Raw genomic sequence first — 16,844 nt, 5'->3', positions numbered from 1 at the left:
CTTGGATCACTCCCTCTTTATGTGTGAGTATTCCAAGGATCAGCTTTATGTGAGAGTATTCCAAGGATCAGCTTTATGTGAGAGTATTCCAAGGATCAGCTTTATGTGTGAGTATTCCAAGGATCAGCTTTATGTGAGAGTATTCCAAGGATCAGCTTTATGCGTGAGTATTCCAAGGATCAGCTTTATGTGTGAGTATTCCAAAGATCAGCTTTATGTGAGAGTATTCCAAGGAACAGCTTTATGTGTCAGTATTCCAAGGATCAGCTTTATGTGTCGGTATTCCAAGGATCAGCTTTATGTGTTGGTATTCCAAGGATCAGCTTTATGTGTGAGTATTCCAAGGAACAGCTTTATGTGTCAGTATTCCAAGGATCAGCTTTATGTGTGAGTATTCCAAGGATCAGCTTTATGTGTGAGTATTCCAAGGATCAGCTTTATGTGTGAGTATTCCAAGGATCAGCTTTATGTGTGAGTATTCCAAGGATCAGCTTTATGTGTGAGTATTCCAAGGATCAGCTATATGTGTGAGTATTCCAAGGATCATCTTTATGTGTCAGTATTCCAAGGATCAGCTTTATGTGTGAGTATTCCAAGGATCAGCTTTATGCGTCAGTATTCCAAGGAACAGCTCTATGTCCGTGGCAGGTGAAGAATCACTATGATTTTATGGTACCAGTCTTAAATTGAGACGTTGTATAAGACAGCACACAGAGTGCAATAGCTCACCTGTTTTAAAACCTCCACTGAAACTAAACAGAAAATGAAATCTATGGCTAAGTCCCTCCGCTCCAATAGGTAGTCTTTATCCCGGTGCTGTTCATCTCTACAGAGGAGGAGAGAGAGAAATATGGTCAACAATGAATTAGAGTGGAGGAAAACTCAACGTAGAACATGCAGCAGTAACGCTGCTGTAATCACTCAGAGATTATTTTGCTCAAGAGGGAAGGGAGGACAGGAGGGAAGGAAGTGAATCAGGAGGAGTATCTCACCCTTTGGACTTGGTGCTGGAGCGAGGCCTGTACTCATAAGACTCATCCTCAGTGCCGCTCTGCCGCCGGTACCAGTCGAACAGTGTGCGCAGCAGGGAGGGCAAACAGTGTTCCGCTATTGAGCTCATAGAGCTTATTAACTGTAAAAAACAACAACAACATGACAAACATTAGATTAAGTTTAGAGAAAGTTCATGTGCTAAACCACAGTTAGGAAGACGGAGACTGGTGCTCAACAGTTGAGGAACCACAGTAGCATCAGAAGGAGAATACTGGAGCACTCAGGTCGTCTTTAGATGGTTTATTATAAGGTGCAGATCAAACACTGACGTTTCGACACTTTAGTCTTCTTCAGAGTGTAGATTAGATTAAGATTATTCACATGTTCACTCTCACGCTACCATCACTTATGACTATGAGTGAATCATCAGTGGCAAGCTCCTCCCCCTAACAGAGAGTACTGCACAACATTCAAAGACATTCAAAACAATGATAATGAAAAATCAAATGAATGCAAATAAAATACTCTCCTCGTCCATACAGTATGTGTGATGGAAGGACATAAATCTGATGATAAACTGTTTTACCTTGTTTATGTGTCTTTGTGCTTTTATTGTACTTTGATGACAATTTTGCTTATATGTCCTTTATGTCTATTCTATAAAATATGACTGTACATGGGCAGGTGTCCTGTTAGTCAGAAGTAGTCAGATTACTTGTCAGCATTACCACAAAGAGATACAGTCCATCCAAAATGCAAGCACTAAGAGAGAGGCTCTCTGTTGCCATCTTGCCAACCGAACACGTTTAACTTGTCAGTCCAGGGCTTTCCTGTTTATATCTTGCTAATCAAAGTCTGTGAGCTTAAATGTCCTGTCTTTTCCTGTCCCGGCAATTTCTTTTATCCGCTTAAATGCTGTCCTGTTGTCGATATCCTGCTACATGCCCTCATGTGTATCAGCCTTCATCTTGCCCTGTCACCAATACTCAAATCATGGTTTCCATGTCCGGTATGATGTCATCATATTGATCTGTTCAGTCGTGTATGTGCCTGCCTGTGTTTGTGTTTCAGCATTTGATTATAGATAGCCATTAAGGACAACGGATGAAACAAGCCTTTTTGGCTAACTGGCACATTTACAGAAATGTTTATGAATGTGTGCATTGTACATGTCAACTAAACATATGAAATAAATCATGTGTGTAGAGAAGGCTGTCCCGACAAGAGACGGAGGGAAGTGCACATTAAGGAGGAAGAGTGCAGCGTAGAGGGTGAGTCCCGACCAGAGGTGACCCGGGCCAGTGGGTGATATACTGGAGCTATTGATTTGGACTGGGAGTGCGGTGTTGGATGACACGTTGAGCACAGCGTGGTCCCACTGTAGTATTGAGCTGCACCACACGGTACACACGCCTCTGCAGTGGCCCTACGCAAGAGCACCCAACTGATCTAAACAGCTCATCAGCACTTTGATCACATCGATGATGATGACGTCAGAATGTAAACTGGGCAACTGGTGCTGCATTAACAAGCCTCATAAAGCCACTGTTTAGTGGATGATGTATCGCAGGCGCATGTTGCACTGAACGCTCATCATTTAATTACTACAAGAAGGGATAGTAAATCCTGTGACGAACAAGTATAAAGAGAAAACAAGAAATCAGCATTTTAGCGACTCAAGATTATGGCATTTTAAACTTTCACACGATCTAAACAACAAGGATGATGTGGCTGGTATGTATACAGCAGGTCTGTGTGTACATGTGTGTTTAAAGGGCCAGTGCAGTGTGCTGGATGATGGATGCTCGCGGCGGCGAGAGAGTTATGCAACCGCTCCCTCTGCCCTCACGGCACCAGGCGGACACACTCCAGCACCCGATGCTGATTTACTGCTGAGGATGACACAGCGATTCTACACTCTGACTTTGGCTCTCTCTCTCTCTCTCTCTCTCGGCCCACTCACTCACTCGCTCTCCCTCACTCACAATGGAGACAGCTGGATCTATAGCGCCACATCCTCGTTGGCTTTGTGTTGTGCTGAACAAAGCACTCTGCAGTAGGTAGGCCCATTGTATAGAGTTCTGCACCAGCCAGAGATGAGGGACAGTTGCAGGGGATTCAACTACTGCACACACTCACACAGAGGTGGGAGAGAGGAGTGCTATTGACAGAGATACACACGTTCTAGTCATTCATTACAGCTGAACTCACCTGGTCAAATTGTGCATCTTCCCCTCTCTGGAGGGATCGGGACAGGGGTTTCTCCTGCACAGCGAGAGAGGGAGGGAGGGAGGGAGAGAGAGATGGGGGAGTCAGAGAGAGAGAGAGAGAGAGAGAGACACAGGGGAGTCAGAGAGAAAGTGCGTGACTAAAGCAGGGGAGATGTTGCGGTTTCTTTCACAACAGGAGCTTGATGTTAGTCATATCAGCAGGCCAGATGATCAGTGAGCAGGTAAAACAGAAGAACACTGTAGATCTACAGTGGTGCAACAGCTGTATATGACCGCAAGGTAAGTTTACGATCAGCCTGAGGTCATTACCAAGTCAGGAGCCCCTGTGTAAACAGCTAGCCAAGAGACGGTATCTAGAAGCTCACCACTAGACAAACACAATAGCCCATCAGCGGAACTTAAGGAGTGAAAAATGGGAGAGGAGCGGAGGGGTGACCAAAGACAAGGGTAGCAACCAAGGAAATAAACTTAAAGCTGAATGAAAGTCTATCAGAAGAAGGATATCTGACAACACTCCTTCCAGCTGATATTATATGCTATCCAAGCATTCGTTTTCATTTAAAACATGGACAATTTAAAACTCTGGTTGGCATACACTTGGAATATTGAGTTGGCACCATTTAGAGTTGCAACAATAATGAATTTACAGCCATAGCACAGTATCTAGAGGCTTACTGCAGAGTTGAGCAAGTCAGGAAAGGTATACATTTTTGTTTATAATAATGAGTGTCTTATGTTCATGTGTGATTTTGCAATAGTTCATTCTTCAGGTTAGATTAATCCTATGCATTTTTAATTCAGGTCGGACAGAAACAATAGCCTACGGTAAATGTTTCCGTTAGCAAGTAAAATTGAACTCATTCAGTTCAACTTTAAGATTTTGTGAGCTTCCTCTTTCTCCTTCCTTGGTGTAAGACAAACAATGTCATCACCATGGCACTAATTTTAGAAGGAAAGTGAACAAATGCAGCAGATTGGATTGGAACACAGAACAAATGTACAAAATCATATTGAACAAGGGTTCAAATAAGCATTTCCTCATCTGTGTAGCCAAATAAGATTAAAGGGGGAAAAAGTCCCTCTCCTGCCATTTCCCTTACACATCTAATCTAAGTTTGAGTTGTGCCTGCGGTGGTGTAAGCTAAGCATAGGCTGAATGCATGGCAAGCAGTTGCAAAAGAGAAGAAGTTATTGGTGTCGGCATAATTGAAAATAAGTTTGACAAATGTTGACCATGTGCTATCTGACTGGAATTAGGATTCAAAGTTGTGATGACACAGTTTTAGAGACTGTGTTGTATCTTGAGTTTCATTTGTCTGTTTCCTAACGGTTAGTGTTGCAAGCCCTGTGGACTCACCAGCGGTTCTGCCATCACCACCTCGATCTTCTTCTCCGCCAGCACGGCAAACTCGGCAAACAGACTCTTGATGACAAACTCCCCGGGCTTGAGCTCGGGGTCGATGGTGATGTTCGACATGGCGGCGGCGTTGCGTTTTTCCCACGAGAGGGGAGTCACCGAGGCGGGGGCACGGCGTCTACTCACGCTGCTGACTGGTGCAGGAGCTGCAGGGACAGGGAGGGCAGAGGTTAGAGGTCAGAGAGTAAATGTGCCTTCACACGGACCTATTAAAGTTTTTCGCTCGCATCGAGTTTACATACAAAGTCAATGCAAACGAGCGATTGAGCGTATATTCGCCCGGGAGAAAAATCGCTGGGCGTCCGAGCGACAGATAGACAGAGACAGATAGGGCGAAAATTCGCTCGTCGCCCGAGATGAAATATCCAAACTCCAGCGAAATTTCGCTGGCAAAAGTCGCTCGCTGTTCAACGCTGATTGGCTGCCGTGTGAGAGTGAGTCAAGGATCACACTGGCTTGGAACAAACTTGGTTTATTGTGTGGCAATAAACCGCATTGACAGCTGATTGACAAGCTGACAGCTGACATGAAGTGAAGTATGTACTACCGGTATAGAGCTCGCGTTAGGAGCACGCTGATAGGCTTAGCTTGTAAACAACTACGGTGGCTCGTAGTGGACAAACATCATGACATTGCGTAACGTTATAGCCCCCAGATGTCCGTCAATTATTGTGCCTGTTGACGAGCGATTTAAACACAGCGACAGAGCGATTCCAAAGGGTTGAATCGAGCTTAAGGCAGAGGGAGCCAAAGCTGCAGGGTCACACAGTGTAAATCAGTGATGGAGAAAAACACTCTTACAACGTAATATACTCGCTCTGCCTCTGATCCAAACAGTCTGACAACAGGGTGCTCATCATTATTAACTGAAAAACACAAATCAACTCCTGTTTGAGCCAAGTCATCGGCTCAATCTTGCCTAAGAGAATATCTTGTTGTGCCAACTCCATCAAGGAAATGACTAACAGTTCTCTGAAAGAGCTGTACAAACTGTTCAACCTCCTGCAAAATGTTTTTCTCTCAAGACAAACCTGGTAACAAAACAGCCAACCATCTCATACATGGCAGGATAATAGTTCAAATCAGGAAACTGAGATTCTTACCGACATTCATCATCAAGCCTAAAAGAAACCTTTACAAAGGAGCATTGTGGAAACACTGGAAACAAACTATAAATAGAAGAAATGGAAAGCACAGTTCAGCATCTTTGGCGTCCAATACTCAACTTTGAAACCAATGAAGCCACTATTTTGAAGTCAACAAACACATGCATTGTAAATATGCATTCCAGATGTTGAGCAGCATGGATATTCAAACAATTAAAACTTGGGTGAAACTGAAACTGAGGATACTCCATCAAGTCTCAAGTCTGCTATGTGGGTATATTATGGTTTAATGTTGCAACTTGCATTTGAGTCTTAAATAGGGTTTCAGAGGTCTTAAAACTGTAGCCATTTCTCTTTGCACTATTCTTACAGGCAATATCCACCAGATGGGTTACGGCTGCGTTGTGGATCCGGTAAAACTGCCGGATCGACTCTCGCCCATGTTAATAGATGGGCAATACATGCGGTATGGAAAAATTACGCACCTGTTCTATTTTTGTCGGATCCCACATACGTCTGACAGATTACATGAGTGTGGGTCTGTTCGCAGCCGTAACGGAGCGCATCTGTTCCGGTGCGGAGCTGCTGTACATTGTCTGTTATACTGAGAAATGTTCTTTTTACGGCGTGGCCACAGGCTGTGGCCAAACAGTCTAGCACAGGGGGTGTCTGGGTAGTGTACAGCTAAAAGCACTTGCCTACCACCGCTAGAGATAGAACTATTATGAAAACTTCATAACACGATTATAGTGACCAAAATTATCACGGTTATCAGTATTATCACGGTTTGTTAAAATGTGCTGAAGATATTCAAAATGTACTAATACACTCCCAGAAATCATTTCACCGAGTTTTATATTGAAAACTCAGACCCAAAAAGGATTGATCCACTCACTGAAATCATTTCTCCAAGGCTGCACGTTTGCATCTGGGAGACGGTTGCCAACTTTGGTTGATGATGGACGGTATTTATTTACCATGTTTTTCAAAGCACTGAAATTATTATGGTAACACGGTAATCACGGTACCACCGTTTTAATGATAATGAAAATTTTAAAGGGTATGGTATGGTTATCGTAAGGAATTTTATCGCGGTTATCATTAAAAACCGGTTATCGTTACATCCCTAACCACCGCGTTCGGTCAGCCGTGTGCGTGGAGGCACACACAATTCTCAGCCCACCAGAAAATGTTAATGTCTGCACAAATAACCATGCAAAAATGACAAAGACTTACCGATATCTTAGTTTAATGTAGATACAAAGGCCTATCTGATTGGTTTGTTATAACTCGCATTTCAGAAATATTGTTATTCACGATGTGCCAGCTGCGGCTCGTGGCTCATTTCCCGGCCGGCCGGCTCTCTCCCCCGGGCCAGGAAGCAGCTGTCTGCCTGGGGCCGGCCGCAGTAACCTGGATTGACATTATATTGTGTTTGTAACAGACGGTTAAGGGAGGAGAGATTTTGCACACCTAAAAAGGACAGGTGCGTAGGAGGTTAAGAGTCGACTTAAATTAAATGGAGGACTCCTGCACACCGTCTTCACTTGCAATTAAAGAGTTTAATAAACAGAAGAAAGTTTCGGTACGCAGGCCTTCATCAGATCCTGATGATGAAGGTCTATGTTGTCTAGAGATGAATTACACAAATTCTCAGAATTTTGTCTTGACCACTGAATTTTTGACACCAATTTTGAAATGTTCCTGTAAGTGCATGGAGAGCTGTTATCCTGCACCCCGGTGGTTGGCTTAGCCATAGTGTGAAGCCACATATAATTGTCCCACTTCTCAGGTAGCTCAACTCCATAACAACTTGCCATTGGGGTTGTGAGTTCAAGCCCCGGGTGATGCAGAATCAACATGTTGATGCCTGTGTGGATTAGAGACACGTGATTTCAAAGATATTTTAATGTTAGTTCTGCTGATGAACCTTCATGTATTTCTCAATCGTCCTCTTCCTCCTCCTCAAAATGCCCAGCGGCAGCTATAATTGTTATTGCTTTCACTTGGGGGTAGCGTAAAGGCAAGTGTTAGCTAGGCTGTGTGGTGGTAATGTTGTCCGGCAGCACAGAGAGCCTTTCAAACATTTCCCTCTTTGTTTACTGTGTTCCACCAACACCCCCAATGATGTCACATAGCCAGCTCCCCACAGCCAATCACTGCAGTGTCCTCTACCCCCCCCCCCCCCCCCCCCCCCCCCATCCCTCTCTTTCTGTCCGTCTTACTCCATCTCTCTCCCCTACCCTCGGCCAGCTGGAGGGCTGACTGGCACACAGACATGAGAAACCCAACATTGTTTGTACTTTTCCACTCAACAAAAGAATGAGAAAAAAAAGCAAAGCATCCTTTTCTGGGCCAAGTCTGCATCGTTCTCCCCTTCTCTCTCTCTGTCTCTCTCTCTCCCTCTTTCTCTCTCCCTCTCTCTCTCTCTCTATCAATGGAGAGTCATTTGTGACATGCCAAACCACCATTCCTTCCCCAAACTGACCCTAATGCACAAATCTTAGCAAGAGGTCAAAATACCTATAAGGTTACAGACAAACCCGTCACTGTTCAGGCCAGTAAGTCATTGCAAACTCTATGAGTCACATTATTATCCCAAAGCCCCACAGCTCAGGTTCCATTTCCCATTCAAATATCAATGCAAACATTCAAACATGCAATTAATAGCATGTAAACAAGCAAAGTCAAAATAAAAGTAGGAGAAAACAGGGAGTGAATCATAGCCGTATAAGACATAAGCAAAATGAGACTAGGGCAGCAACTAACGCTTATTTTCATTATCGATTAATCTGTCGATTATTTTCTCGATTAATCGATTAGTTGTTTGGTCTATAAAATGTCAGATAAAAACTATTTCCTTCATGTCTAGATAACATGTAATGAATCACAATGTAGCTAAGTGATATTCATTCAGTGTCAAATAAAAGGTTACACATACTATTGCATTCACCAGGTCTACTACTGTACCTGCCTGCTAGGTTTGGGTACCGAAACCCCGTACCAATATGGTGCCGGACCGGTACTTTTACAACCGGTACCGAATTGCAACGCAGATTTATGTGCCTCATTTAGGTGCCATGCCCGAGCTGCTGAGTGAAATATCCGCCCTCCGGACGGGTGCTCCAAAACCGGCGCTGCACGCACCTTCACTTACATTATAGGGCATAATAACACAGAACATTGTCGTTTGAAATCGTCTTTACAGTTTCTTTAAATAAAATAAAAAAGTTTAAATCCGCTTAAAAAAAAATCAAGTACGGTTTCAGGCACCGTTTATGCACCGGTACCATTTTAGAAGTATTGTTTTAGCACCGGTATCGGAAAATATGAAACGATACGATACCCATCCCTACTGCCTGCACAGTTGGAAGTAAGAAGCGACTGTCAATTTGGAATTCAAACAAGACCGTTTATGATCAACTTTCTCCATTTAGTGGTTTGCATTCGGTTTCATCTACAGCTGCTATGCTGCATCTGGCACAGCAGCACAGGCATCAATGGTATTTAAATCGTGCAGATGATTTGGAAGAAAATGCTTGCAGTATGATAATCAATATCTGAGCTACAGCAGAAGAAACTACTGAGCTCAAACACGTTCGTGCATTGATGTGAGTGAGTAGTCAGAACATCTAGGCTAAGGGACATGACGGGGTGGCACGTGACAAAAATAACTTAAACGCAGTATCACCATTGTTTTGAGTGGTGGTGAATCATACTTGGATATTGTTACATCTGTAGACCCAATGATCCCCCCACCCCCCTTGAAACAGGCCACGGCACAGAACAAAACATGTTAACAAAAACAATGACTAATCATGTCACAATGTAAAAAGGCCTACATTGTGGAGAAAAAAACAGGGGTTTAGGGAAGTCACAGAGAGCTTAACAGTTCTCCATGTATCTCCTCAACTGAGAAAATGTTAAATTTCACAAGTATGAATTTGACAGTGAGTTGATCTTCCTATCTTTAGCAGTCCTCTAGAAAATAGGGGGCGTGTCTGGGGGGCGTTTTAGCCTGAGAGTCGAGGGAACCTCAACATACGAGAACATTAGTATCTGTAGATGAATATGCAGAACTTCAAGGCCTGAAACATGGAGTTCACTCCAAGTAGAGAATCGAGTACTGATAAAAAGCAGTCACTAGCTCAACTGCTGTATCAGTACATGAAGGGCCTGTAAACCCACCTGTGCCAGAGAAGTCTATGTAGTACGTACATGAGGGGCCTAACCTGATATTCAAACTGCATCGTCAATTCATAAACTCATTGCCTCTTCATCTGAGATTGCCCCAGCATTTCTATGAGGGGGCGGGCTTCGGTCTTCCCTCACCAATCACTAGAGACCAAGGTGTCCATGACAACCTAACCTCACATCACCAGGCTCTTCCCCAGCCGCAGCAGTCTTTGCTAGTCAGTAGTCACAAACACAAGCTAAAGTAGCTAGCTAATGCCACGTTAAGCAGCCAAAGTCGGCCGACTGCTTTGGCCACAGCTGTGTCTGTTGGTGTTGCGCTTGACTGACACCAGCGTTGGATTTTCAACCGGGGAAAAGTCATTTACTTTGCACATGGCGATTCCAGACGAAGAAGAACCAAATCCACAACTGTGGAGTGGGCGTGGCTTTGAAGGTCTGGATCCTTCTTGTAAACGTCCCTGTGCCAGAGACGTCTCTGGCTGCAATCAAGGAACGGTGCAGCCAGCAGCATTACACAACTATTAGAACAGCAACTCCACCTTGTCACAGTCAAAATAGAGCCCTCCCCAAGGCCTGCTAACGTCCGCTCTCAGGACAGCCAGAAACAATGGAACAAACACACATACATACTGTACACACACACACACACACACACACACACACACACACACACACACACACACACACACACAGTGTTGGAATGCAATGTTGTGCTAATGTTTATATGGTGTGGCAGTGCCTATTCTGCCATTGTGTCTTAACATGTTCAGACTCCAACGAGTTACTACTGGTTTGCTCTGCCCTTTGGCTTCTTCCAAAAAACAACTACAGTAGAAGATAGGTGAAACTAATTTGACATGTGAAGCTGACAAAGCACTGATACAATAGAGGCCCAGAATGAGACAGCAACATGAAAACAGAGGCCTGCTCCACCATCAAGATGAACCTTTTTCACAAACTGATGACACTGTGACCTCGCCATACATGATGATTAGGGTCGGGATGCCCGACATCAGGGATTCCACTAGCCACGGCCAATGCGGTCGGTAACGTTCCAGAATTCCGACCATATAGAATAACTACCGACCACTATTTAAAAAAGGAGGTTATAAAATTATTGTTTCCTAAATAAACGTTTTGAATCCATTTATTTCTCTGTAGTCTATTCTTTATAGCCTCCAGGGTTTCCTCTATATGCATTCAGTAGCGACGGCCCACCGCTGCCAAATCCTGGCCACTGCTGCTTCAAAATAAGATAAGGTATTTTTTGGGGGGACCTGGCCAAGAAAAGCAGCATGAAGTTACAGATGCTACAAACAAAGATTACATGATATCACTTTTATAGAGAAATAAATGGTGCAAAGCACAAACTCTTATATAAAAGTAAATCCGCGCTTAACCACCGTCCCACCCCCCGGGCCCCGGCCCTCGGTCACCACTGCTGAAAAAAATCCTCGAGGAAACACTGGCCTCTATAGTCGATCTTTATTCCAGTGTCGTCTTTAAGAGGCCGACTTTGCAGCAAAAAACAGTGAATTGGTCGACATTCAACAGGCATGCATCATGTCATTCTCGGTAAGGACGCTTTCGTTATTGAAACACAGTTTCAATAACGCAGTTTCAAACACAGTTTCAATAACGCTCGCTCGCTCGCGCTTGTTGCCCGACTGCATTTCATTCCAGAATCACGTTTGGTAGCCTATACGGGAGAGCCATTTGCGCTTTAGGTGCCACTAAGCTGTGCGGAACTTCGGATTACTTGGCCCTTGTATTATTAGTGCTGTTGCAATTCTAATTAATTATCTGCGTCTCTGCTCGTTTGTGACAAAAGATTAGGCCATTTAATATGCTGTTAATGAATTTATTTATTTGGCATATTTCCAACCAGCCACTGTGGCCGTTGACGTTTCAATCTGCCGACTCACTCCACGTGATACCGGCCAAAAGCAATTGCGGCTAACGGAATCCCTGCCCGATATACCGGCAATCATATCGGTATCGGCCGATGTTAGTCCTTTTTTAATATATCGGTATCAGTTCGATGAGCAGGATCAGTATCGGCAGGAACATGTTTTTATACAGATCATATCGACATCGGTAAATATTGGTTATTGGCCATAATAGCAATGTTAATATTGGTTACCGGTATCGGCCAAAATGTTAATTGGTGTATTTCTATTGATTATTACTGAAACATCTCATTACTGGGTGTTGTAACTGAACAGGTCTAGGAAGGAACTACTGTAGACTGAGTATTGACGTCAGGACAAAGTACACAGCAGCAGGCTGCAGTATTCTGAAACACCTCATGTTAAAAGCAAATAGGAAAAAAGCATGGGGAAGAGACATGGATGAGAGGTGAAAGTTTTGGCAGGGCAGCATAGAGACAGTTGCTGAAACTAGGCCTTAGCCTTTGTCTGAGAGGCCCAATGAAGAAGAACTGGCAACCAACACAGGATGGGAGGGGGGGGGGGGGGGGGTATTAATTAGAGAAGAGGGGCAAATGGAGAAAAAAGCTGTTTAATCAACAGTTGGATGTTTTACTGAACAGCAAGCAGACGACCAGCTCAGTTTGAGCCATCAAAAAGTCGTCTACCGTACTTGCTGTTCAGTAAAACATCCAACTGTTGATTAAACAGCTTTTTTCTCCATTGGGAAATTCCATGCCAGTGTGTGTAGACCTATGCATTAAAATAAACGTGTTTTCAAATAAGTACGGTACATAAAATAAAAAATAAATCAAGAAGGATCCCTTTTTCCTCTCATTATCTTTTCTAGTAAAAATTAAGGCACATGATTCGTTCCATGTGAATTGGTGTAAAAGGATAATAGGACTTTGAAAAGTTGTTTCTATAGACTTCTATAGAAGGACAAAAATATGTTATCCAACATTCAGCATTTTTAAATGTGGCTACTAATAGTTTATATTGACTCTTCATGGATCAGTATCTTTTTCAAGGGTTTATAGGTTCCTTTTTGAAGCATCCATGTCATTACATTTTGATGTCATATATTGCATGCAATGCACTAACATTTGCAATGTGGGTATCTTCTTGTGAGGCAAGTGTGAGTCTCATGTATCATTTCTCCTTGGATATTCAATAAAGATAATCCTAAGAAAAGCTGGTGAATATGTGATCTAGACTGTGAGGCAATGCTGTAAGTATCAACTGAATGTTGCATTGACATCCGGTCTGATACTCTCGCATAGCCTCAGTATTGATGTTTTGACACTTGACTATGTTTTAGAACCAAAGTGACGACTGGAAAACATGTTGCTCTCAGCTCAGCGTGTCTAGGTATTATTGAGTTTCAAAAATGTAATTTAAAAATGTATTTAAACATTAAGAAAATATATAATGTCCATCCAACGGTCACAATCTCAGTCAAACTGAAGTTTGTGTGGGCTGGGATGATGCAGTGCTCGGCCTTTTTCAATTGGTCTCCTAATGACTGGTTCTGAGGCCGCTCGAGGCAGCATGTCGCTGTGCAACATCTTTAGTAACTATGCTGCTAGTCATCCTTCAAAAAAATAATAATTTTGTTATCAATGACTTCAGTATTAGTTAGGCATTTTTAAAATACTATCTGCTTTCCACGTTTGTCATTGACAAATGACATATTTCACTGGGAGGGAAGAGGCAGGCTGATGGAATATGGGCTGTATGGGAAGATAATAATAGGAGGAAACCAGAAGACAGATCAATAGTAGGGAAACATTAGCCATCCCAGAGGATGGGGGGGGGGGGGGGGGGGGGGGGCAGCTTATGAAAGTGAGAAGGGGGGGGGGGGGGGGGGTGGAGAGCAGTGTGTTTGTGTGCAGCTCGGGGAGAAGAAGAAGAGAGACAGAATCAGATTGGGAGACAAGTAGAAGAAGTGACAAAGATGGAAAGAGAGAGCACAGGGAAAGGGCTGGAGCAGCCGGCACCATGAGGGGAACAGAGAGAGTGGACTTCCAGGTCACACTGTGTGTAAACATCAGTGTGTATCTGCACAGGCTCATCAAGGGAAACATCCCCTGTGGGGTGATGAAGAAGAAAACTACACTAGAGGAAGGGGCGTTAACTTTGCTGCTACCTGCATGCTGCACATCAAACAGGCCTGGCTACACCTGCACCAAACATATCAATCACCCTGACACGCGCTCATTAATAAGCACTTTTCTTATCCAGGGAGGGGATAGGGACCGTGCATGCATGGATTGCATGCGAGCGTGGACAGTGGTGTACGGGGGCCTGCTGGATGTGCGTGACAGATAAGCGTGGTGGCCCAGTGAGTGTGGTATGTAAACATGTGTGCAGGCCCGGCGGGGTACTCACAGCTGCCACTCCACGACTTGAGCAGAGACTTGATGCTGATCTCAAAGAAGAGGGAATCCTGCAGGCTCAGCATGACGAGACCGCTGGCAAAAAGTTAGGCTTCGCAAAAAAGGCACTGATTTCACAGGGCGATTCCCACGTTTGTTTCTCAAAATACAAACATTCCAGTCTCCCGGAGGACACACAACTCCCTATAGAACTCCCTACAGACGCACACTTGCAGCTCGTCTTCCCTGAGCGGACAGGGGGCTACCCGCCACAGGCGCTGGGTGAGGACGGCATCCTGAACGACAGAGCCAGTGTGAGCAGCTGTGCGGGAGAGAGAGGCCCGGGGAGGGCAACGAGTCTGTTTTGCCTAGTTCAACGGCGAGTGAAAGCGCCCTGGGAGGAGAGGAGAGGAGAGGAGAGGAGAGGAGAGGAGAGGAGAGGAGAGAGAGCAGAGCCTGGCTAGTTAGACAAGTATTCCACCCCGGCGCCTGCTGCCCACTTGCCAATCCACAGAGTCCCTCATCCCCATCCCAGCGCGCAGGAATCCAGAGAGCCCAGGGAGGGAGAACAAACACCGCACGAGAACTTCTGCTCCTGATGGGAGAGGAATTAGTAGCAGAGCGACACGCGAAAGAAGTCTCAACAACGCACAACAATATTCCCTCTCCTCTCCTCTTCCTGTGTGCGCGAGTCCTACCCTGCTAGCACTGTCAGCTATTCTCCCCCTGCCAAGCTCTCTGCCTCTCTCATTCGCTCGCGGACAGCCCCTCCTCTTCCTAGCGAGCTGTTGTTCTTTTACTGATGCCTGCTCTTTTCTCTATGAGAGAGAGAGAGAGGGAGGGAGGGAGGGAGGGAGAGAGGATGAGAGAGAGAGGATGAGAGAGAGAGCTTGTTTCAACAGCGAGGAGGGCGGGGGTGATGTCATCAACATGCTGCGAGTGTTCCCTGGCTGTGGTTCATGTCAGAGCTGCTACTGTGCTGCCTCTCCTCTCCACTGGCCTATCAAAACTACACTTCCTGTAAGCTCCACGGCAATACTGATGCGTCATCCCTGACTGCAGCAGCAGCCGGGAGGGAGAGAACAGAATGAGAGAGGATGGAAGAGAGAAGAAGAAAGAGATAATAAAGTGGAAGGTGGGGGGGCATACAACCCTGCCTGTCCCAACAGAAACAGATTAGAATATGATATTCATATTAAAATAATAATAATAGCAAATAGATTTTTTTTTAATCCCACCCATAAAAATGAAGTCAGGCATAAAAAGAATATGGGCTATGTTGGGATATTTCAACTGAACAAGACATGGGGGCACTCTAAGCTGGTGCCTTCCGCCAGCCAGTCCCATAGCATAGCATGATAAGGATGACACCTCATCCCTCATCCTCATCCGTGGGTAAAGTAACTGAACACACCCATTGGAATCATCATAGGGATTACATCATTGGCTCGAGAGACACAGTAACACACAGAATCACACACAAACTCACTACACACACTGCAGTAGTGACAAAGAGCCCACAGTGCGCGTGTGTATGTGTGTGTGTGTGTGTGTGTGTGTGTGTGTGTGTGTGTGTGTGTGTACGTTTCATCGCTTGTGTTGTAGTATTTCCTCCCCTGGCTTACATTGCGCAGACTTAAAACAGAGATTCACATGATATCTGCTAATTCGTGGTCAAGCACAGGACAAAGATTGTGAACAAAATATCCTGAGAAGAACAGATAAGACTGCAACAACAAACAAATGCCCTTTGTCCTGCCTCTCTCTCCCCAGCTGAGTGTCTTCATTTCTCTCTCGCCCTCCTCAACCTCTCCCTCTGTCACATGACAGCGCTTCACAACACAAGTTATGCAAAAGCAGGCAGAGTGCCTTGCAAACAAACACACTACACAAACACATGCTTTGTCAAAGCATGTGTGATGCAGGCTTTGACTGAGGGGCTGGGAAACTTAAGCCTTTTAATAAACAAGTACAGATTCTGTACAGGCCCAATGGGACATTTGTGGAAATTATAACAACTTGGAAATTCACTAAGCATCCTTTTATATAAAAGTGACCAAGTGGGCTCTGTCCGTTTCAATTTTTGTCCCACTGATGATGTCACAATGCCTATGACATCATCAGTGATGTCATCATTATTGACCAAAATCATCTTATGACATCATAGGCACTGGCACTGATGATGATGTCATAGGCATTGTGACATTATCAGTGACAGTGATGTCATCATCAGTGATGCAAAGTTGAGCAAATGTGCACTGCACGCAGCGGGTGAGCCTGGGGTATATCGGCCCCATGTACTATGAAATACTTGCACGCGACTTGTATTATCTGGGGACCTCTGGTCATTTGTAATAACTTGCGGAGGTCGTCTGTGATCTTAATGGTGATCTCATGAGCTCACACAAACATCCAGCTGCCTTGCAAGGTTCTAGGAACCCTGCTAAGTGCAAAAACACAGAATAGGATCAGAGTTCACAGATGATCAACAATACCTCTGAAGACAATGTTTTGTAATGGGCCTCATTGTTTGAGGAATGCAGAGGAATAACCAATAACATTGTGTCCCTGGGAACATTCGAGCTAAGAGAAAC

At 44.5% G+C, this 16,844-nt stretch overlaps 1 protein-coding gene across 8 annotated transcripts in view; it reads right to left on the bottom strand.

Annotated features, from left to right (window-relative positions):
• The window catches only part of fryl (furry homolog, like), an 84,983-nt gene that overhangs the window by 44,252 nt on the left and 23,887 nt on the right, over positions 1-16,844 (bottom strand). For 5 of the 8 annotated variants that reach the window (XM_083648170.1, XM_083648166.1, XM_083648164.1 and 2 more), the window contains exons 3-6: positions 4,582-4,787; positions 3,205-3,258; positions 993-1,132; positions 730-826 (exon numbers count right to left, since the gene is read on the bottom strand). In XM_083648170.1, coding sequence (XP_083504296.1) covers positions 730-826; positions 993-1,132; positions 3,205-3,258; positions 4,582-4,701 — 411 coding nt within the window. In that variant the 5' untranslated portion in view covers positions 4,702-4,787. Of the gene's footprint in view, positions 1-729; positions 827-992; positions 1,133-3,204; positions 3,259-4,581; positions 4,788-14,263; positions 14,594-16,844 lie in introns of those variants that run through there. The other 3 variants (XM_083648168.1, XM_083648169.1, XM_083648171.1) reach the window with 1 other exon arrangement.

Source organism: Poromitra crassiceps (assembly GCF_964638095.1).
Source record: "Poromitra crassiceps genome assembly, chromosome: 12".
Classification (NCBI taxonomy): domain Eukaryota; kingdom Metazoa; phylum Chordata; class Actinopteri; order Beryciformes; family Melamphaidae; genus Poromitra; species Poromitra crassiceps.
This window is presented reverse-complemented; position numbering and strand designations above follow the sequence as displayed.